The 23229-nt window shown below is 40.4% G+C and overlaps 1 protein-coding gene across 2 annotated transcripts in view; it reads left to right on the top strand.

The window, feature by feature from the left end:
* Positions 1–262: 262 nt before the first annotated feature.
* usp12a (ubiquitin specific peptidase 12a) overlaps positions 263–23229 on the top strand; it is a 41869-nt gene continuing 18902 nt past the window's right edge. The window contains exons 1-3 of one of the 2 annotated variants that reach the window (XM_080197390.1): positions 263–867; positions 14278–14358; positions 17302–17515. In XM_080197390.1, coding sequence (XP_080053516.1) covers positions 679–867; positions 14278–14358; positions 17302–17515 — 484 coding nt within the window. In that variant the 5' untranslated portion in view covers positions 263–678. The remainder of the gene's footprint in view (positions 868–14277; positions 14359–17301; positions 17516–23229) is intronic. The other variant, XM_080197391.1, reaches the window with a different exon arrangement.

Below are 23229 nucleotides of genomic sequence, written 5' to 3'. Positions count from 1 at the left end.
CTATAGCTACTCCTTCCAGTTTCTAATGCTTTCACTGGCTTATTCCCAACCAAACCTCTGCCTCTTACACTGGTGGCAAGATAAGATATAGGAGCAGAATTAGGTCATTTGGCCCATCGAGTCTGTATTGCCATTCAATCATGTCCTAATGAAGCTCAATAGAAATTCCAGGAACAGCACCTCATCTTTCAGTTAGGCACTTTACAGTCTCCTGGACTCCACTTTTGAGATCAGCAATGCTGGTTCGAAATCACTGGTTCTATTTCTTTGATGTAGCGATGCTGGCGTTGGACTGGGGCAAACACAGTAAGAAGTATCACAACACCAGGTTACAGTCCAACCAGTTTACTTGATAGTAATCTCACAAGCTTTTGGAAACGGTGTTCCTTCGTCAGGCCCTATTTCTTTGAACAGTAGCTGTTGGTAATGATTCTGCTATTAAACTTATATCTCAACTAAGTCCATTTTTGTTTTACTTATCCTATTTGTCATTTATTTTTACTTTGTAACATCATCCCTTCTGTCATTAAATTTCTCCTGCCTTTCACCTTATCACACCTTGTTATTTCTCTCTTCCTTTCCATGCTTCTGCATTTCACACCGTTTTTGTTAACAGATACCGAAAAACGTGCTCCGCATCTCAAAATTTGACCTCCCCCAAAAGAAATCTACAAACGCATGTACGAATGTATCTTGAGTGAATGTGTGTTGAGTGATGCTGACGATGTGCGGGCGCTAGGACCCCGCGGCCGCCGTGTGCTTCTCCGCCCCCGCCCGCAGTCGGTGCTGAATGAGCGGGTGAAAGATGGCGCTGGACGGATGGAAATACTAATGACAGTCGGGAAACTCGCTTCCATTTGTACCATGGTAGGTGGTCAGAGTGGAGGCCCTGCAGTCTCGGGGTGCTCACTCGCTTTCCGTCCTGCAAACAGCTTCGCCAGCCGTTTGCCGTGGTGCAGAGAGCGGGGCGAAGGCGCCCCTTCGCTCCCCGGGCCGCCGCTTGACTCCCAGTCCCAGGCTCTTCTCCGGCCTGCTGCTGTTAGACTCCGGACGGGGGGGGGGGGGGGGGGAAAGGAGATGAAAACACCCATTAAAATCAACGACGGAGCGAGGCCTCTACCTCTTTGGAGTCAGGCTGTCTCCCCCTCAGCCGGTGCTGTAGTGGCGGCTGGCACGGGCTGTTCCCGTGCCGGGCGGCGGCTGCAGCGTCCCCCGAGGCTGGGAGGCAGGTGCAGGGGGAAGGGAGGAGAGCTGCAGAGCCTGGGAATCCTGTGTTGAGAGTCTTACTGCTCCTGTTTCCCACTCTCCTAGTTTTGAACTACACTCTGGTGCATTTGGTGTATTTAGTTTTTCTGTAATCCACTCAAAGGATCTTTTAAAGAAGCGTTGTGAAAAAAAAAGCCCGTGGCATTCCTCTCCAGGATTAGTAAAATCCACTGTGCCACTTTGTTCAAGGAGCCACCCCAAGTCCAGCCCCATCTGAAGTCCTGTGTTTGTATTAAGTTTAATCAAACCTCGAGGTTTAATTGGAAAATGCCTGTGATCGATTTTGTGCTTTCACACAAGATCGAAATATCGTAGCATAATGCTTCTTAAGATTACGTGCGTTTAATAGTCATAAGATCCTAAAAATAAGAAACAGGGTTAGGCCATTTTCCTTCTTTATTAAATAGTCCAGTATACATTACCATCTTGTCAAAAGACTACTTTTTATTTATTGATCTGCGGTAGTGAAGCCTTCTTCAATTTTAGTGGTGCAATTTCGGTATGGGGTAAACTCTCCTTGTAAAATAGTTTTATTTTGTTTTTAAAAGAACTAAGTGCCCAGAGTGAATAAATCTGTAAGGAAGGAACTGCTGCTCTGTTTGTAGGTGTCACGATTGTATTAGGTGTGAGTGGGTAGTTTTACCAATGTATTGTCATAGATAAAACAAATGGTTTGCTCTAGTTCAACATTCAGGTCACATCTGAGAATTCTGCAGTGTAGCATAACATTTTTAAAATTAATTTCTCTGTTCAATGACACTTAATCAGCATGTTTTTTTTAGAAATGGCATTTAGTTTCAGCACATCTAAATGGGAAGCAGTTTCCAGTTGGTTATGGTTATGGAAGGTTGTATATTCGCTTACATGCTTCTCACATTAACACTAATTCAAACTCTGATTTAAGTGTTAGTGGACAGCACAAGTAGTTGTTAGAATCGCAGTAGTAAACTTGCTGCATTTCTCAAGGCAGGGAGCATGATAAGATCAATGCTTTCAGATACAATGCTGATTAAATGCAATATAAAAAAAAAGTTGACTATGCAAAAACAGTATTTCTAATATTGCAGCTTTCAATTCAAAATGTTTTTTCTGTAACTGCTTTGGAATTTTCTGTAATTTTGCTATGCTATATCACTTATCTAATTACTGAGTAAGATGTGGTTCGTGATCGGTTTCCCAATTTCTGAGTATCACAAAAAAGTGTCCCTTTAATTCTGTCCTGGGATGCAAGTGTTGCCTGTCTTTAATTACTTTTGGAGAGGTAATGGTGAGCTGCCTACTTGAACTGCTGCAGTTTATCTGGTGTAAGTAAGGATTTCCAGGTTTTTATCCCAGCTATGCAGTGGCCATACCAATTGTCACCATCTAGAGCGTACATGTCTGAACGGACAAGTATGAATTGGTATTAATTTGAAAAGTTAGTAACAGCTTGGTCTCAGCAGCATTTGAAACCTAAAGTAATAGGAAAAATAGTGCAAAACAGTGAAATTGGGATTGTAGGGGTGGTGGTGATGGTTTGGGAAAATGTTTTTTAAAAAATTACATTGATGTTTTGAGGTCACCTCAACCATCTTTAAAGCACAGAGAAAATTGTTCGCAATTTTTAATATAAATTTGTATCAATTTTTATTTAAATTATTATTGAAGAGAATTTCTACTTTTCATGTCTGTTGAAGTAGTGTTATCACAGAGGAAAATACTGCAGCTGTTTTGGGCATTGCAGGATCCCATAAAGAGTAAAGAAGATAAATAACCTGTGGTTATTGGATAAATAATGACCAAACTACATGGAGAGCTTTATGTTCTATTTCAGTTAGTGCTGAAAGACAACACAGCATTCCCTCAGTACTATACTAAAATGCCGTCCTAGATTGTTTTAGATCACAGTTTGAACCCACAATTGTCTTACTCTGATCAAGCTGATGCTTTTATTTAACTATATGTGTACACTTGCCACGATTATCGCATCTACTGTGCTTATTTCGTGCACACTTGTCAACCTTTTTCTATCACAATTACATTTGCTTATTTATTTCATCTAGCTCTGAATCCTTGGGTGGCATTGTTACTTGCTGTTGTGCTTTCTATTTATGTCCTTAAGTCAATTAATACTGCTTTGTTGGCCAGCGATGTGATACTGACAACATCCCTCTTGCTATTGCCTTTTTTGGCTACGATTTCCTCCCAGCCACTCCCATTTTCCCTGATTCCTACTTCTCCATTTGCACAGAATTGTCATGACTGGACCGTGCTTCTATTTAGCCTCCCTAAAACTACTTTCTGGTCATGATTGGGAATTGGTTTGAAGTTCTTAAACAGCAATGGCAATCATTTTAAATGATAAGTGTTGAAAAAACACTTCAGAAACTTAAGCCAATTTTCAGATGCCCACATTTTTAAAGTTTATTTGTTATTAGTGTCACAAGTATGCTTACATTAACACTGTTCGGGTACACTGAGGGAGAATTTAGCATGGCTAATACCCCTAACCAGCACATCTTTTGGAATGTGGGAGGAAACCGGAGCACCCAGAATCGAACCTGGATCCCTAGCGCTATGAGGCAGCAGTACTAACCGCTGTGCTACCTACAGTTGGGAGTGTATGTGGAATTTGAGAGAGAGGATGCTGACAGTTGAAGCAGACAGTGTTGGGGGAAGAGAATTTTTGGTTTTCAGCTTCAGTAATGTAGCAAAACTTGCATTATATTTAAAATAATTACTCAGCTAAGTTTCAAACAATACAGCTATCAATAGGTCATAATTAAGAAAGTCCACCAGCACTGAATGCACATACCCACAGATTTGCCATTTCCCATCAATCCCATCCCCAATGCTGAACATCAACTCTTTTCCCTGCTGCCAGTATAAGCTTTTATCAATAATCCCCTGCAGTCCTCTTCCTAGTGTTCCCATATTTCTGATTTTCCCTTATCAGTGTGCATCCCTTTAACATCTCAGCACTGCATCATATCCAAGCCCCTTTCCAATCACTGCTGCACCTCCTCCCAGCACTCTGATCTCTTATTTCTATCAGAGTTTTGCATTTTTTTGCAGATACTTAACATTCTGATCATCTTAAACCTTATGCCACTTCCTAACATTGAGACGTGGTCTTTAATTGTTGCTGTGCAGGCACCTGCAGAAAAAAAACAGAAGATCAAACTTTATTGCAGTTTTAATGAATGAAATAAAATATTTATACATAAATGTAGTTGATTGCTGAAAATGCACAAATGATCACGTGCGTTTGTTGGGAAATTTTTGCCAGAAGAAATGGACGTGTTTTATTCTGGCAATATTTTCTAATTTTGTATAAAGAGCTTATAATTTCAAATGCCTTCAATAACTTGGCACATATATTAACACCAAATTGATTGCCTGATTGTAATACGTGCACAATCCACATGTACAAATCTGTTTCAGCTGAATTGCACCTATTTTTGCACTTGTCGTTATTGTTGCTTTTGATGTTTCGCTTATACATATTTCCTCCACAATATTTTGGTGCCATCCTTGCATTACCGCAACAAGGTTGGTTCTGTCATTTCTGTGGTCATTGATCATCTCCGTATATTGTGAAAGGGTGGCAGGGGATTTATCTGGAATAGAGAAAAGGGAAATCTGGACAACACTTAACTCTTGCGCTTCTGCCAATTTACTTGGGGCAATGCTGAATATGCTTCGGCTGATCATTCTGCAGTCCAGCTTTCATGGAAGGGAATTATATTAATTCCTGATTCAACAACAAAGGCAACATGTTTGGCATGATCTTTAAAAAAAGCTTTCAAAATTGAGTTTAATCCCTACAAATAACTATATGACTAATTTGCATAGTGGAAATCTTGGACTTCAAAACTACTGTGCTTTAACAGATGTTAGAATGTCCACTGTCGAGTATTTGAAAAATACCATGAACCAGGATGGCTCCTATGCAGTCACCCTTTACGTCCTCCTCATTGTCCAAGGGCTAAAACCTTCCTTTCAGGTGAAGTAGCATTTCACTTGCATCTCTATTAATTTGGTATTTGCTGCTTCCAGTGCAGTCTCTATGTTGGGGAGACTAAACACAGACTGGGTGACTGCTTTGCAGAATATCTTCGTTCTATCTGCAAGCATGATTCGAACCTTCTGATCGCTTGCCATTTCAACTTGACATCTTGCTCTGCCCACATGTCCTTCCTCTGCCTGCTGCAATGCTCCAGTGATGCCCAACATAAAATGAGTTTTGTGCTTCCAGTTTTTGGTTAGGCATGTTACAGCCTTCTGAACTCAACATTGAGATCAATAGACTGTAAACTTTCCCCTCTAAACTTTCCCCCCCTTTTGTTTTTTGGTTTACCCCAATACAATCCCTTCCTGCCCACAGGGCCACCTGTCCCTTGTCTTTCAGCTTGTTTTCACTGAGCATTGACCTTTGTTCTCCTGTTGATACATTCTGCTGTCTTACCTATATGCAGCTATTAGTATTTCAGTCCTTATTGCCACCATTAGCATCCCCATTGTCTTGTGTCCATGACATTTCTGTCAATTTTTCCTTGGCTCCGACCTATCCATGACCTATTCTCCCCATCACCTCCACCCCTACTCTGGATATGTAATTCATTACATTTCTTTCACTCTTCAATTCTGTGGAAGTCTTATGGGCTCAGAATGTTAACTGTTTCTTTTTCACAGATGCTGCCAGACCCGCTGCGTTTATCCAGCATTTTCTATTTTTACTTCAGATTTCCAGCATCTGCAGTATTTTGCTTTTATTATAAAGGCACTATTTTCCTTTCTGTAAATTATTGATGTTACACACCAGTAGGTTGAGATAGACGATGTGCTGACTCTGTCTGAAATCAAATTTTTCTCTTGTATGAGGAAGGGAAGGGGTAAAAATAACAGTTACAGTGTGATAGTGCTCCAGCTGTACCATCTGTCAACCTGGTAGAGACATCACATACTCCTTTGCCTTGTGCTACAACTTCAAGTTAAAGTCATCAAATTGATTGCCTCTATATCATCTGTGCCCAAGTAAAGTGGCAGAGGATTCATACTATTTTGAGCAAAATAGCACGTCACATACCTGTTTTGGAAAACCATCCCTTTCAACAGCATTTCTTCTATATGCGCTGTCGCTGAAATTATTTAAAATGCAAAATGGGAAGTATTGAAGATACTCTTACCCATGCAATGGTCTTATCAGAATTATTTAAGTGACATTTATCATGAATTTGTTTTCACATTTGCAGTTTACTAAATTATTTTACCATTTTTGCACTTACTCCAATTATTTGCTTAATATAGTTTCACAAGCAAAGTTCTAAAAGACAAAGTTCAGAACTGCATATGGAAATATGATTTCAGACAGGGTCATCTGTCTCATCTTACTGGTGTGTAATATCAACTTACAGAAAAGAAAAATACTGCCATTAGAATAAAAGCAAGATGCTGTGAATCTGAAATAAAAACAAAAAATGCTGGATAAGTTCAGCAGGCCTGGCAGCATCTGTGAAGAGAGAAAAACACAGTTCAAATTTGAGTAAATAAGACTCCTACAGAACTGAAGTGAGATGAAATAATCAGTTATAACCTCGATTTATGCAATCCCTATATCTGTTTCAAGGCACTTGCGTAAGAGTGGCTTTGACCATCCCACATCATTAACTGTACCTTATTTGACTTTTAAAAATAATCATTAACAATAATAATAGTTCTTGGAATGCTGAACATCTATGATACACGAGGCGTATGTAAGATTTTTCAAAACATTTTAACTTATTTTAGGAAATCTTAACGAGTTTTATGGCTAAATATGAAAATGATAAAATGCTTTTGGGGTTTTTCTAATTTTCTGTAAATTATTTTCTTTAATGTAATCGTTACAAATGTGAAGCAAGTGGTCTAAAATCCTGATGCTCAGTGTGACTTCGTAGCTTCAGTACTGTTCTTCACAACAGAAATAGTTCATTTTTGGCCTGTCCCTGCCAAAGTGCTAGTAGATTGCTATGCAAATTAGTATATTTTCTGTAACTTGCATTCTTAGTGCATTTCCTTTCATAGTAAAAATTGATTGGAGGATTTAAATGCGATTAAAAAATTGTACAAAGTATGTACTCTGATGTGGCAGAATATCAAACTTTACCTTTGAAATTTCATATATATTCCAAACACTAAATTTAGGACCAAGTAGAAAGGTTGGCATAATTTTCTTTGTGAAGTTTCCATTATTTCTGAACGACGCAGTGCATCTGTTTATGTAATTGACATCTGAACTTTAACTAAATTGAAAAAGCTCAGCAGTGGCTTTTAGCTAAGTTATGGCATAATGAGCTTTTCTTTTCCAAAAAAATACAGTATTTTCAAAATTCAACATTTGTCATTACTTAAATTCACAGTGCAATTACTACAGACTGAGGCACACTAGAATGTCATTTCTGAATGCATTATAGGTAGCAAAGATTTATAGTTATAAATATTTAACATTGGTAACCATATTTCCTGTGTACACTTGGGAAGTAACTGCACTTCCTAGGGGTGCTATACCCAGTCACAAGATGCACTGTGCTAATTGTGTTTCAATACGAGTTGGGGATTATTTCAGCTTTATTTTGTTTTAATGAAACCTAATTTCTTAACCAGTTAGCTTTATACTGCTTAGTTTGTTGACTAGTTCTGTTCACTGCTAAGCTGTTTGCATTCACTAAAATAAACTTTGGTTGTTGCCTGATGTGAATTTGACTGTTACATTGTTTGTTGCTGAAATTGCTTCAGAACGGACATTCTGCACACAATGTTTGCCAGCCCTGCCAGCAATTCCCACACTGGCATGAATAAAAAGAAAATAGAAGTTAGAAGAAATTAAGTTTACTGTCTATGCAATGGTTGCACATGGTTTAATTTCGCCTGTGCTTGGGCGATGGGAGACCATGAGCCAGATCTTCACAGCGTGAGGGGGGAAAATAAAACAGAAAATGCTGCTTAGTCAGGCCAAATGTGCAAAGAAAGGAGAGCTGTTGTTAGTTGAGAAAACCACTTATAAAATTGAACACCAGGGAAAAAGGTGGTGGGAAATACAAAAGAGAATGAACTGCGATGTGATTAGTTGGAGAACAGGAGATGGTTAAATAAGAAAACTGATAGGATGAGAGAAATCACAACAATAAAAGACTTATGAGATCCAGAGAACATGTGAATAGTTGAAGCAGGATAAATTGGAAATGGAAATAAGGACTGTCAGTTGCTCGGGAGTCTGGCGGAAGAACGAGACAGGTTGAAACATGTGGTGCAGATCACTTTGCAGTCAAATCTCCAATGAGAATCCACATCCCAATCACCAACCTATTTCCTCTCCCAACATCAGAAGCACGAGTGCACCCACCCCACATTACGAGCAACTCTATCAAAGAGAATGGGAGCTCTTTGATAGCTCAGTTGAAGTTATTGAAGTCAATTTTAAGACCTGATGGCTGGAAAGTAAAAGTAGATGGGTTTTTAATGCTTTTAGGCTAAATTGCTGAGTTATCCCTTCTTGATGCACCTGCTAATGGCGAGCTAAAGTGCTTTTGTCATAGACCAAGTAGAAAAATCGACTATCCATTTTAAAATGATGTATGCTGCACGTGTCTTAGAGGGACATAAATAAATGGAAGCAGTAAGCTTACTTAATACTCCGCTCCAAATGTCATTATTCAGGATGACATCCCACCTCAGGTGGTAACTATTTCCATACTTACTGAGTGTTTAGTATTCCTCTTTATGCATAACAATATCTCTATGTGCAGTAAGGAAGAATGCTGTCTTTTATCTATGGTGTAATTGACTCCTTATCTGAATTTAAACTTTTACTTGTTTTACTAATTTTAAGTTTAAAAATTATTGTGCTGTCACTTGGTGCATTGATCAGACATAATCATAGAAACCCTACGGTGCAGAAAGAGGCCATCTGTCCCATCAAGTCTGCACCGACCACAATCCCACCCAGGCCCTACCCCCATATCCCTACACATTTACCTGTTAATCCCTCTAACCTATGCATGTCAGGACACTAAGGGGCAATTTTAGCATGGCCAATCAACCTAACCTACACATCTTTGGACTGTGGGAGGAAACCGGAGCACCTGGAGGAAACCCACACAGACGCAGGAGATTGTGCAAACTCCCCACAGACAGTCTCCCAAGCCGAGAATTGAACCCAGGTCCCTAGAGCTGTGAAGCGGCAGTGCTAACCACTGTGCTGCTGTGACACCCAGATAAGCAGGTTGCTTTGTCAGTTCACTGCTTTGTTCAGTTTTGATTTTCCAGAGCTTGTGCTATAAGTACGCAAAATAGATGCCGGGTCCTAAGAACTAGTTTCTTAAAAGCTAACTTTAGTTATTTGCACATTGTGTTCCCTTCAGAAATGCTGAAAAGAAGAATTCAAAATGAGTGAACAACCTTAACTGACATAGTGAAGAGAGGAGTAGGGGCATGCAGGATGATAAACTTGTATGCGAGAGATTAGAGACTGAGGGGTTCAGCTACATAGTTCATTAAAAGTAGAAGAGAAATTTATAATCCTTCTTAAAAAGGGAGGGAAATGGCTCCTGGGTTCTCTTAGGTGTATCGAGCTGGACTTTCATTGGGCTGAGGAGGAGTAATCCATGGTGGACAAGCTGGAAATTTTGGAACACAAAAGGATGTGCCAAATGAGGTTAGATAGAGTTAAAAGACACGAGGCACAACCAGCAGCTAATCAGAATGACTCCAAGATGCTGTACAGGATCATATGGGATCTGACTGGATGCAAGAAGCAGTTCCACTGTACCAGTCAAGGGCAAGGATGGCAGGACACGATTGATGGATGAGGAACAGAAGGCGAGGTGGATGGATCATTTTCAGGAGATCCTCAGCCAGTCCAGTTCTGAGTTTGGTGACAGCACTACGTACCAACCTGGAAAAAATTACCGTGTCAGGAATCAAAGAGAAATGAGCAGAGCTGTTGAAAGGTGGCAAGAACACCATCACAACAGAGGGTTCAAGGATCAGTTCAACAAGATTTAGACTGCAGGAGGGCATCCTGGATGACTAGAAGTAAAGGTTAATCGTCAAGCTGTCAAAGTAAGGCCACTTGGCAATTGCAACAACTGGAGCGGCGTAACACTGCTGTCGGTACTTGGCAAGGTCTTGATCATGATGCTCCTCAGCAGATTTGAAAGCAAAAGTAGATGACACCTTTTGCGAGAACAGGCAGGTTTCCAGGGTGACACATCATCTGTGAACAAATCTTTACGTTCAGGAACACCAGAGACCTCTTGTTAAATTTATTGAAATCAAGAAGGTTTTCAATTTGCATCTACTGGCAGTCTTTTGGAGAGACTGCATCTCAGATGAAGTAGTACTACAGAGAATTGGTCGGAAATGCCTGTGGGACATCATGACGGAGCGATGACTGAGACTGGCTGGACATCTATTTTGCCTTCTGGAGGTACAATGGCAGTAGAAAGGACACCACTAGATGGAAAAAAGAGATGAAGCTGGTCAAAGACTGAAGTACACTTGAGGGCATTCAAGAGCAGGACACTGCCTGGGCTGGAGTGAAAGAAATTCCAATGATCTGAGGCCAGTGGTGTTGTCTTGTTGCTAATGGGACTGGAGAAGCAAAGAGAATGACATGGCAGCTTCCCGACGTGGTCCTCAGTATTTTTGGTGATGACATTAGGTTTTTGTGCAGAAGCAACCTTCCCTAAAGTGATGGGTCATTAATTCACTCCGCAAGTGAGCCAGTTAGTTGAAATAGAGAAAGCAGTTTTGGAGGGAAAGTCACTGGTTACATGCAGGGACACAACTTGTTCCATGAAGAGGAGGCAGCATCGAAATGGGGAGCCAGTCATCAAGGTGGGTGTACTTAAGAGCAGTGTGTAAAAAGGGAAGGAGCAGAGAGCTCATCATTTAGTAACACACTGGGGCCATTTAAGAGTTTTGCAAACGCTTTGATCTATGAGCACTGGTCCAATTTGGAAGAAGGTAGGGGGTGCAGGTGAAGGGGCCCAAACAGCGTTTGTAGTGCATCTGATGTCAGGCAAAGCCATCTCTGAAAATAGGGCTGAATTACTTCGCTTTGGAGACGAGCAACAACAATATGCAGGCGCTGCAACAACAAAGATGTGACGTGATAAATGTGGAGCAGGAAGATCACAAAATCAATACACTCAACCCCTGCCTTAACAGCATATCTTCTGCCCCTAATTAGACAACCAAAGCATTAATGGACCACCAATTTGTCTCTTTGAAAATTATTTTGATTGTGAGATACTGGATCTCATGATCCCAGCATCGGGGCCTGAAACAAAACTTCAGCCAATTGAGTACTAGCATAATGTTCTACCAGTGTACATCATTGGTTAAATCATAGTTGGAATATTGTGCCCAGTTTAGGCATCCTACTTTAAGGTGGAAAGGTCAGCCACTATCACAGATGAGGTTTCAGTTAGAAGGCAAATCTCGATAAGCTACTATATCCTGCCCCTTATCCTTTCCTTCTCCTCTGTGTACTCTATAAATGGTATGTTTTGACTGTATACAGTGTGCAAGAAATCATACTTTTCACTGTAACCCAATATATGTGACAAATCAAATCAAACTCTTGAAAAAGTTAAGGAAATTTGATGTCAGTGTTGAAAATTATGAATTGTTTCAAGAAGATAGGCAGTGTAAAATAATTTCCACTGGTTAATGAGTTGTTAACAGAGGCCAGTAAATATAAGATTGTTGCCAAAAAAGAGAGTTTTGTTTAGCAGAAGCCTATTAGGACATGGAACGTCCCACCATAACCAATGATTGAAGCAGTATCAGTTACAGCTTTAAAGGAATTTCTCTGTGAAATGACAGGAAATCATGTTGCTTCTGGAACATACAGGGTAATATCAGTTGTACAAGGAAAGTATTTGAAACTTAACAAAATACTGTAGTAATTTTAAATGATTTGATGTCACATATATTAACGTACACTGAAAAGTATTGTTTCTTGTGTGCTATACAGACAAAACATACCGTTCATAGAGAAGAAAACGAGAGAGTGCAGAATGTGTTACAGCCATAGCTAGGGTGTAAAGAAAGATCAACTTAATGCAAGGTAAGTCCGTTCAAGAGTCTGAAAGCAGCAGGGAAAAAGCTGTTTTTCAGTCGGTTGCTACGCGACCTCAGACTCTTGTATCTTTTTCCGGATGGAAGAAAGAAGATCTGGGGTGCGTGGTGTCCTTAATTATGCTGGCTGCTTTGCCGAGGCAGCTGGAAGTGTAGACAGAGTCAATGGATGGGAGCTGGTTAGTGGTTGTACATCAGGTCCTGTCTTGCTCATGGGATTGGACAGCACCGTGCAATGGAAGGAATATGTACAGTTGGAGGCTACATGGAGCAAATCATGACAAGTCAAAAAGACCAGGGTGGAATAGGGTATGGAGATTTTAAATTACATAAAACATGTCAAGCTTTAATTTTTCACAAATTAAAACATGCTTTTTTATTTGATTATTGACAGCCAATGTGGTACAAATGGCTGCTTCTAACCCCCACCCCATGTTTGCTTGTTATGAAATGCTGCCACAGGTCATTTGTGACTGTAACAATTGGAAAAACACGCAGAAATGTTGGGAAAATTCAGGAACAGAAAGAATTAGATGCAGAAAAATCAATAATGGTGTCATGAGCAGGAATATTAAATTCATAACTTGTGATCAGTTTGAAAAAAAATTATGGAAGGAAGAAAGAATGACCTTGCATTTTGGAAAAGATTGCAGCATTTCACTGCTGATACCACTTAATATCTTTGCTCCCTTTTGGGAAATAAGCATTGCTTCATTTTAAACAACATCATGTTTTGCACGACTGAAATGTTGGAACAAAATGTACACAGCTGATAGCAGAATCCCCCAAAGAGAAAAGGACTTTCACTGGAACTGCTTCCAGAACAGTTGGTATAAAAGGTGGTTGCAAATGAGGATTAGTTATTACAAGAATAGCAACCTGTATTTATATAGTGCCTTTAACGCAACAAAACATCATTGCGGGAGTCTTATCAAGCAAAATTTGATATTGATTTACATAGGGTGATATTGGGGCAGAGGACTGAAGATTGGTTAAAAAGCTAGGTTTTAAGAAGCATCTTAAAAGGAGTAGATGAAGCGGAGAAGCATAGAGGGAATTCCGGTGTCCAGGACCCCGGCAGCTGAAGATAAGTGTGCCAATGGTGGAATGATTAAAATTGGAAATGTGCAAAAGACCAGAGTTAGAAGAGGCTATGGGGATGGGGAACAGCTTTGAAAACAAGAACAGAAATTTTAAAATGGAGATGTTGCTGGACTGCACTGTAGGCTGATGAGGTCAATGAGTATGGGCTGATGGGTGAAGATAGGAGCAGTAGAGTTTGGGATGAGCTGAACTGGAAGATGGGAGGTCAGCGGGAGATCATTGGACGAATCAAGTCGAGAGTTAAGAAAGAAAAGGATGAAGCATTCTGTATATGAAAATGAAATGGATTATATCCTTAAATTTATATATTTCAAAATCATTGATATTTAAGCCATACAGCTGGGTCAGATCTGCTTTGGCCATTGTACTTGCCAGATAATGTTTAAAATAGTTAACATTTAATTATTCATGATAATCCTTCAATACTGTGTTTGACAGTTGTGTAAATATGTAATTGCTGGATGCTTTATCCTTCGTTGTAGGTCTAAGTAGCTCTATCATGTACTTAAGTCTCGGGATAAAGTCCTGTGAAGTAATGATAAAAATAAAGTTCACAAGGAAATGCACATGTTAGCAGTTCAGTAGACCAGCATGACTCTAATAGTACAGCAGGAACCTAAAAGTTCTGCCCAGACTGAACCCTGGACTTCAGATGTTGTGAAGATACTAACAGGGGGTTATAAACTTTGTGTTAACCGTTCAGCTTTGTATGTGAGACAGAGTCTGCCCACCATTTTTCAACTCTACCTGTGCACAGCAGATGAGCACAGATCACTAACCATTTTCTTTCCTTTTTACCAGGGCATCAATGCCTCTGCTTTGGAGAAAGAGATTGGGCCAGAACAGTTTCCGGTCAATGAACATTATTTTGGGTTAGTCAATGTAAGTTGAGAGGACTGATATTTATAAATATCTCCAAAAGGAATTAATCGCCAAAGCCATTTGTAATGTGTATTTGTGTAATAAATGGTGAGAGTTAATGATGTGGGTGTGGGACAGTTAACTATTTTCCTCTAGTAAAACAGTGACTGCACTTAACATATCCATATCAGTTGGATGAGTTGCAAGAGATGCAGAGCTCTTTTTTCTTGTTCTGACTAATAATTTATTCTCAAGAAGTGGCACATTTCTTAGGAATACACCATATATCCCATCAAGCCTATTCTGCCATTCAGTACAATCATGACTGGCCTCGGGCTTCAACTCCCTTTTCCCACTCATTCCTCGAGAGAGCAAAAATCTGTCTATCTCAGCCTTAAATGTATTCAATGGTGGAGAATTTCAAAAGATTTACAACTCTTTGAGTAAAGTAATTTCTCCTCCTCTCAGTCCTAAATGATCGGCCCCTTATCCTGAGACTGTCTCTCTATCCTTCACACTCCCAAACCAGCAGAAAAATCTCTCAAAGTCTACCTTATCAAACCCCTTCAGAATTTTGTAGGTTTAAATGGGATGATTTCATTCTTCGAAACTCCAGAGAATATGAGCCCAATTTACTGAGTCTTATCTTAGGATAACTCCCATCAGTTCAGGGACCAATTTAACTAACCTTCTGTGTACTGCCTCCAATGCAAGTATATCCTTTCTTAAATGTGGAGACCAAAACTGCATAGTGAATTCCAGATGTGGTCCCACCAAACCCCTGTACGATACTTCTTTATTCCAGTTTTCCGATCCCCTAGCAATGAAGGTCAGTATGCAATTGGCCTTCCTGCTTGCTGCACCTGCATGCCAACTTTCTGCATTGCTTGCACAAACGCATTCAAGTCTCTTTGAACATGAACACTTAGAAGTGTGACATATTTAAAAAAAAATTCTGCTCTTCTATTCATATGAGCAAAGTGAATAATATTGCCCAGTCATTTAACCTGTCTATATCTCTTTGCAGCCTGTCTGTCCATTCCCACAATTTACCAATCCACTCAGCTTCGTATCATCAGCAAACTTTGATACATTACTCTGACCCTTCATCTAAGTCATTAAATAGCAGAGACCCCAGCACTGATCTTTGTAGCAATCTGCAATCACTGCCTGCCAACTTGGAAAAAGCCCTGTTTATATCCACTCTCTGCTTTCTACCTGTTAACCAATCCTCTATCCATACAAAAATATTGTACCACCTATTTGAATCCTCATATTCCATATTAATCTTTTAGCACTTCATCAAATGTCTTTTGGTAATTGAGGGGTCTCCTTTACCCTACTACTTAACATATTTGATTAATAAATTTCCCTTTACTAAAACAATGTTGACTTGTTCTAATCACACTGTTTTTCTGAGTGTATTGGTAACACTTCCTTGATAATAGATTCCAGCATTTTCTCAACAACTGATGTTAGGTTAACTGGCCTGTAGTTCACTCTCCCCTCTTGAAAAGCTGTGTAACATTTGTCAATTTCCGATCTAATGGGATCATTCCAAATGTAAGTAATTTTAGAAAATCATAGTCAGCATATCCACTATCTCTGCAGTTATCTCTTTTAGAACACACAATATTTGTTCAAAACCTCTGCCAGTTCCCCGTTCCCCATGATAATTTCTCCTAATATCTGTTTCTGAGGGACTAGTGTTTATTATATCAACTCTCTTCCTTTTAATATACTTATAAAAGTTTTTACAATCTGTTTCTTTATTTCTGGCTAATTTAATCTCACTTCCTGTATTTTTCTTTTATATCAACCTTTGGTGGCCTCCTCCTGATTTCTAAAACATTCCCAGCATTCAGACTTGCCAGTGTTTTTTTTTAAAGTTATATTCCCTGCTTTGGCCTTTTTTTGTTGATGTTTAATTTTTGTTGAACTACCTATTCTTCCTCTCTCACTCTTGTCTTTATCTTCTTTGTCCTACTGTACTGATGCTCCTAATCTCTTTGGATTTTTAAATGTTAATTCACCCAATTCACCCCCTCCCACTCGCCCGACTTGAATAGGAAGACGGTATTCAACCTAGCCATTCTACATGAAACTAAATTTAGTATCAGCTACTCAATATTTGCTTAAGATCCTTAATAGCCACCTGAAACGGATTTTCCCCAACTGCTATTGGTGGACAAATCAATGCTATTGAGTTTGTTTATAGTATTTATAATCCCGCAGTCATTGTTGATTGTTTCCTAAAAGATCACAAACATTCTGGAGAAAAGGATTGGTGGTGACAGAACCTCACAATCAGTCTTTAAACCAATCAGTTCAATTGATCACAAAAGAGGAATAGAAGCACTGGTTCACAATACCAAAGTTTCGATATCACAGCATAACAGTGAAATGGGAATTATACAAAGCTCCACACCTGTGCAAAGAATAATTCATACAAAGTTCTTGGGATTAGACAAATCATGTGCTGGTGTAGATTTCCATGTAAACAGTTGGATGCAGAATGGCTCAAGATCACGAAGCATCAGCGTAAATTAGATTTCTTGAGGTTGATAGCAATTTTCTATGCAGTTTTTTTTTAATTAAAAGATCTATACTGAAACTTGTATAATTTCTGCATGTTAGATTCATGAAATTGTGGTCCAATGTTTTAAATACCCCAAAATTTAGTTTCTGTGTATGTACACAGTAATATATGTAGCTTTCTCTTTTATATTTTTTGTAAAACAAAATGTACTGTAATGCTACCTCAGTTGGAAAATACAAACTACAAGGTAACATTTTGTTTCACAATAGAAGAAAGCAAATATTCAAATTGGCAATATTTCAGAATGGCTACGAAATTATAGTTATTTATTCATACAAATGTGTGAAGAGTTTTGCTTTTCTGAACTGTTTTTGGATTTACCTTTTGACTGATTTCAGCTTGTTTGTCTTCTCTTGTGCTATTAGTTTGGGAATACCTGCTACTGTAATTCAGTCCTTCAGGCACTTTATTTTTGCCGTCCATTTCGAGAGAAAGTTCTAGCCTACAAGAATCAGCCCAGGAGAAAAGAAAACCTACTCACGTGCTTGGCAGATCTCTTCCACAATATAGCTACACAAAAGAAAAAAGTTGGAGTAATACCTCCCAAAAAGTTTATAACAAGACTACGGAAAGAAAATGGTAAGATTCTTATACAAGGTCAGCCCTATTTGTGAACAAATGTCAGGTTATAGCAGGTGGAAGTCTCCGGTTCCCCCTTGCAGCGAGGTTTCCACAGTGGAGGCGGTTCCCTTGCAGCGAGAATTCCCACGGTGGAGGTGGCCAGCAGGCATTTGCCATCGGCTGCTGGCAGGATCTTCCGGTCCTGCTGAAGTCTCTGAAAAATTGTGGTCAATTCCAGTACTCAGCCAGTAGGAAGGGCTGGAGGATTCCATCCAAGCAGTCTGCCAACATTTTAGTGATTTTTAAATGCTGACACTTGGGGTTACTCACAAAATGAGTGGTGATGGTTGATCATTGTAAGACAATATTCGGGAAATCAAGATGGAGAAAACCAACAATTTGATGATTTTTGCTTTATACGTCTTGGATAGATTTTATTCTTTGAAACAATAATTGGCAAATCAATCACAGCATTTACAGATTATTTGAATATTGAAGGATGCCAGTACTGTAATGGTAAAGCATTTTGACTATCTCTGTAAAGTTTTGATGCTACTTGTGCCATTATTGTTCCAGAGCGCTCTCTGCATTGCATACACATTGTTGCAGGCTGGGCTGGGTGCCATCTTGCACTAGTGTTTGGCAAAGGCACAGCGATATGCCACTGAAGATTGTGACATCAGTTAGCATGTATGCTTCTTATTGTTTTCAAATTTAATTCATCACTTTGCCTCTCCCTGTCTCCTTTAGCTCCACAACCGAGATACCTACACATTTGTAGTTCTGGCCTTTATGCGTTCCTGATTTTAATCGCTGTTCTGTTGATTCAAATTGGTGAGTTCTATTGGGAATCCAATTGCCTTGGTCTTGACTGCAGTGGTTCTGGGCAAACAGCTTGCTTACGGACAGTCACTTGGCCTGCAACTGGAAAGGAAGAATGAGGAAAGAGATAATAGAGAAAGACGAATTGCTTGAAGGGAAATGGGGAGGAGCACACTCAACAAGAGACCATAGTCACCCTGCATGTTGAAAAGCAATTCTCCACCTCAACCTCTGAGCAGCAATAAGTTAGACATCTGTGATTCACCTGAGAAAATACTCAGTGAAATCTACTGCTGTTGCATTTGAGTTTCAGCCGTGGGGCTGGGTGAGGTAACATCGTCAGCAGCTGTGGAAGTGACTGGTCGTAAATACATAGGTGCTCCAATATCTTGTTGCATACAAGAGATCATTGAAATTCCATATGCAAAAAAACCTGCAAATATTTCATTCTCTTGCCTGGGGGAAATCAGGTGAACGAGCTTGTGATTTTGTGAGGATTGTAGGCTACACGATGGTATGTTTGTCCCTTTTGTGGGCACCACATGTACATCAACGTACCCTCTAATATTTTGGAATGTGGAACTTTTTTGTGCAGGATAGAGACTGACTGACTTACAAGCAGCCTTTGTGGAAACTTTTGGGTTGTGGCATGGCCCATTGATCTCAATTTTGAGATGTGCAGCAAACAATGGATTTTGCATTCTCAATATCCAGGTGTGCTACCATACTCAGCATCATGCAATTCTGATAGCAATTTTGGTGCCTTCATTCTGTGGTAGTCTGATGTGTCATTGGTATTTGAATTACCATGACAAACTAAAACATGGCTGTTGGGTGACAAAGGCTGTCTGCTGTCCAGCTGGCTTATGACTCTGGTGTGCAATGGATGGAAATGTGGGCTGTTGTATAACAGAAGGTTGAAAACGTCAGAACTTTAGTTACAGGTATATGTTCTCTTACATGGCTGCTTTTTCTCTGCCTGTTTCTTGTGTTAGGGACTTATGTCACTTTTGTGAATACATAAATACAGCAGAATTCAGTCAGCCAGTAAGAATTAATACAAATACATAATATGAAAAACTTGCACATGGTGAAAGCAAATCCGCACGTATTGGGCAGAGCTTCGGGATGCATAAACAGTGCTTCCACTGCCTGAATTGTTTTGGAGGAACCTACCAGTACTTGAGTAGAGCTTGTGTCAAGATTTGTTATTGCATGCTGCACAACCTTGCTATCACCTTGCTATCTCTCTCTATCAGCGATATTGTAAGCAGCTGAGGACGAAGGAGAAAAGGAGTATTCCCTCTCTGGCTCAGCTATCCGCAGTTGAATCATCCAAATGCAACCCCAGTTTTTTTCACCAATGTCCAACACCTTGTTACTCCTGTCATAGTGCCCCTTGGCCACAAAATAAACTTTTCAAACCAAATTTATAATTCAAGCTAATACAAAGACAAAATACTGCGGATGCTGGAAATCTGTAATAAAAACAGAAAATGCAAGAAGTACTCAGAATTAACCTTCCATCTGAACTGAATCAAACCACCCACTTGTTCCATACAAAAGTCAGCTCTTTTGCAAATATTTCACTTCCTGCCCCGGGGAAACAAGTGAACGAGCATGCAATCCCTCAATGGAGTGTTGTGCAGCACCCACTGACTTCAGTATTACTTATGGAAGATTGCTGACTTTGCAAGAGTATCTTGCACTGTTCTGGTCTACAAGAGCCTGGTTTTAGACTAAGTAGGAGGGATGGAAGTTTAGACTGGCTGGCTGACAGTAACTGCAAAATAACTAGCGGACTTATAATGCACTAAGACTGAGCCACTGTCTCTCCCAAAAACCACATTGAGTGACATGATTCTAAACTTGTATGACACCTACTGAGTTTACATGGTTTCATCCTGAGCTTTCACTGCAGCACCCAAATGTTGGGTGCCTTCTCCTTGTACTGTATAGAAATTGAGAAATCAGCCATCTGATACTAAAACCACAAGTATTCTCATTCTGGACGCCAGCTCCAGACTGGAAAGTGTGGGCAGCAAGACCAGTGCAAAGCCCTGTGCCAAGTTGGTGCCAGACTCTTCCATGCTTCTTGATATTGAGTGTATATATTTTGGCAGGCCTGACAGGGTACAAAGCAGTTCAATGTTCACACCCAGCAGCCGCCTTTGGTGATTTCTGCCATCAAAATCCTCATCTGATTTCTTTGCAGCAGTACATGTGTGTCACCTCACACTCCAGCGAGCTGGCAGCAGTGGTACCCTAGTCCCAGCTCTTGCTGCAGACCACTTGTGCTCTGTGCATCACCACACATAGACCTTGTTTCTGAGCAGCTCTCTAAAAGGGTGCAGATTCAGCATTTGAGTTGATGGTTACAGGTATGAGAATAAGTCACTGTATTTCTTCATCACAGTTTTCCTGTTCTTTTATCTTTTGGTCTTCCACCACTGCCTGAAAAGGTGGTAATTCTTGGGCACCTGAAAAGAAAAAATGCAAGGGTAGAACTTGGATATGAGGACTCCGCGATGGCAGGGAACAAGAGATGCGTGCTTCTAGCATGTGCAGACTGTATATCAGAAGTGATTGTGGGGTGAGGGGAAAATGAGCTGTGAGGTGGAGAATTGGGGATGAACATTATGTCATCTTCGATGTGGTGGCACAGTGATCTCCCCAATTCTGCGTGGGTTTCCTCCCACAGTCCAAAGATGTGCGGGCTAGGTGAATTGGTCATGCTAAATTGCCCCTTTAATGTTCAAAGATGCACAGGTTTGGTGGATTAATGGTGGTAAATGTGCGGGGTTACAGGGATAGGGTGGGGGAGAGTCATTGCATTATGATGGGCTGAATCCATAGCATCCCTAAAGTACATACAGCCCATCAAGTCTGTACCGACCACATCCCACCCAGGCCCTGTTCCCCTAACCCCACACATTTACCTTGCTAATACTCCTGTCAATTTAGCATGGTCAATCAACCTAACCCACACATCTTTGGACAGTGGGAGAAAACCGGAACACTCGGAAGAAATCCACACCAGACACAGAGAAAAAGTGCAAACACACAGGTGACCCAAGGCCAGAATTGAATCTGGGTCCCTGGCACTGAGGCAGCAGTGCAAGACACTGCTGCCCTAAATGGCTTCCTCACTGTGGGGATTCTATCATATTTCCAACACTGCTGCTGGTCATGGCCTTATTCATGACTCTGGTGATATACAGCACTGGGATAAGGATCTTTAGCTGTGCCATTTCCTTGTCGGTTAGCTCTTGCTGCCTTCGGTCATGTGCCAACATATTCTGCAAGAGAGAGAGAGAGTGAGATTGGTCAGTGAATGTGGTGCAAGGTGTTTGGGTGATGTGCCTGCTATGTTTGAATAGCTTACAATGTACACAGCTGTGCCTTGTGGGTGAGGCTTACAACAGTGCTAATTGTGAGGGTGGGGTGAGGCTTGAATCATAGTTGGTTGACATTGTTGGTAGTTGAGTGAAGGAAAGTTGATGAATTGAGCAGTACGTGACCCAAGTGTCTCGGTTATAAGGGTATGACAATTGAAGATGGTCACTTACTTTGTTCACTCCATTTGATTTATTATTGTCACATGTATTAGTATACAATGAAAAGTATTGTTTCTTGCATACTGTACATAGAGAAGGAAACGAGAGTGTGCAGAATGTAGTGTTACAGTCATAGCTAGGGGGTAGAGAAAGATCAACTTAGTGCGAGGTTCAAAAGTCCGATGGCAGCAGGGAAGAAACTGTTCTTAAATTGATTGATAAGTGACCTCCAGACTTTTATATCCTTTTCCTGATGGAAGAAGGTGGAAGAGAGAATGTCCGTGGTGCGTGGGGCCCTTAATTGTGCTGGCTGCTTTGCTGAGGCAGCAGGAAGTATACACAGTATCAGTGGATGAGAAGCTGGTTTGCGTGATGAATTAGGCTATGTTCACGACCCTTTGTAGTTTCTTGCAGTCTTGGGCAGAGTAGGAGCCATACCAAGTTTTTAGGTGTCCAGGACACCAGCAATTTGTCCTGGACCCCCCATGCTGACACTGGCTAAGAAAGCCCACCAACTCCTCTTTCAGAAGAGTACGGAAATTTGGCATTTCAGCGACAACTCGCACCAACTTTTACAGATGCACCATAGAAAGCATTCGTTCTGGTTGTATTGTGAAGTCGATATCAGTGAGGTAATTAAACTTCTTGCACTGCGTCCCATCCTCACTTTTGCACTAACCACAATGGCAGCTTTTCTATTGCCTTCTACAAGTTTGGCTGATGGATCATTTGTCCCATGCATAGATAACATATCCCCTCCTGCACCAAAGCCTCTGTGTCTGAAAACCTTGGAATGCACTTTCTTCCCTTGTGTGCCAATACTCAGCCTTCTTGCAGATCACCATGTCTTTGCCTGCAATTTTGAGGATCTGCTCCAGCCAGAATGCACCTCCCATTTAAGAGGTAATAAAAGGAAATATTGAGGTATAAAATATACAAGCAGGGAGGTTATGTTAGAACTGTGCAACTAGTTAAACACAATCTGAATATTGCGTACACTTCAAGTCAGCACTTGTATTGGAAGGAATGGATGTTGTTTAATTGCACAAGGTGATCCTGCATCCATTTTCAGGGGGTATTAAGTTCTGCTGCTGTTATTTTTTTCTGATATCTCTAATTGTTTGTTTTTGTTTTCACTGTTTCCTGAAGGTGTTGGTCCTGCATTGTATTCAAACTCGAGTATCTTCTCCACCCTAAAGACCAATGCCATTGTTGGTCTTCAACACACTTTGTCAGTCATTGCTAATCTCTCATCCACATCTTTTGTCATTTTCAGAATTAACTATTTCAGTGCTCTTTCAGCCCGTCTCCCATCCTTCAGCTTCTGTAAATATCAGCCCAAAATACGACTTA

This window comes from Carcharhinus amblyrhynchos, chromosome 10 (genome assembly GCF_965287045.1).
Source record: "Carcharhinus amblyrhynchos chromosome 10, sCarAmb.v2.hapA, whole genome shotgun sequence".
Taxonomy (NCBI): domain Eukaryota; kingdom Metazoa; phylum Chordata; class Chondrichthyes; order Carcharhiniformes; family Carcharhinidae; genus Carcharhinus; species Carcharhinus amblyrhynchos.
The sequence above is the reverse complement of the archived record's forward strand: the minus strand, read 5'-3'. Positions and strand labels throughout refer to the sequence as shown.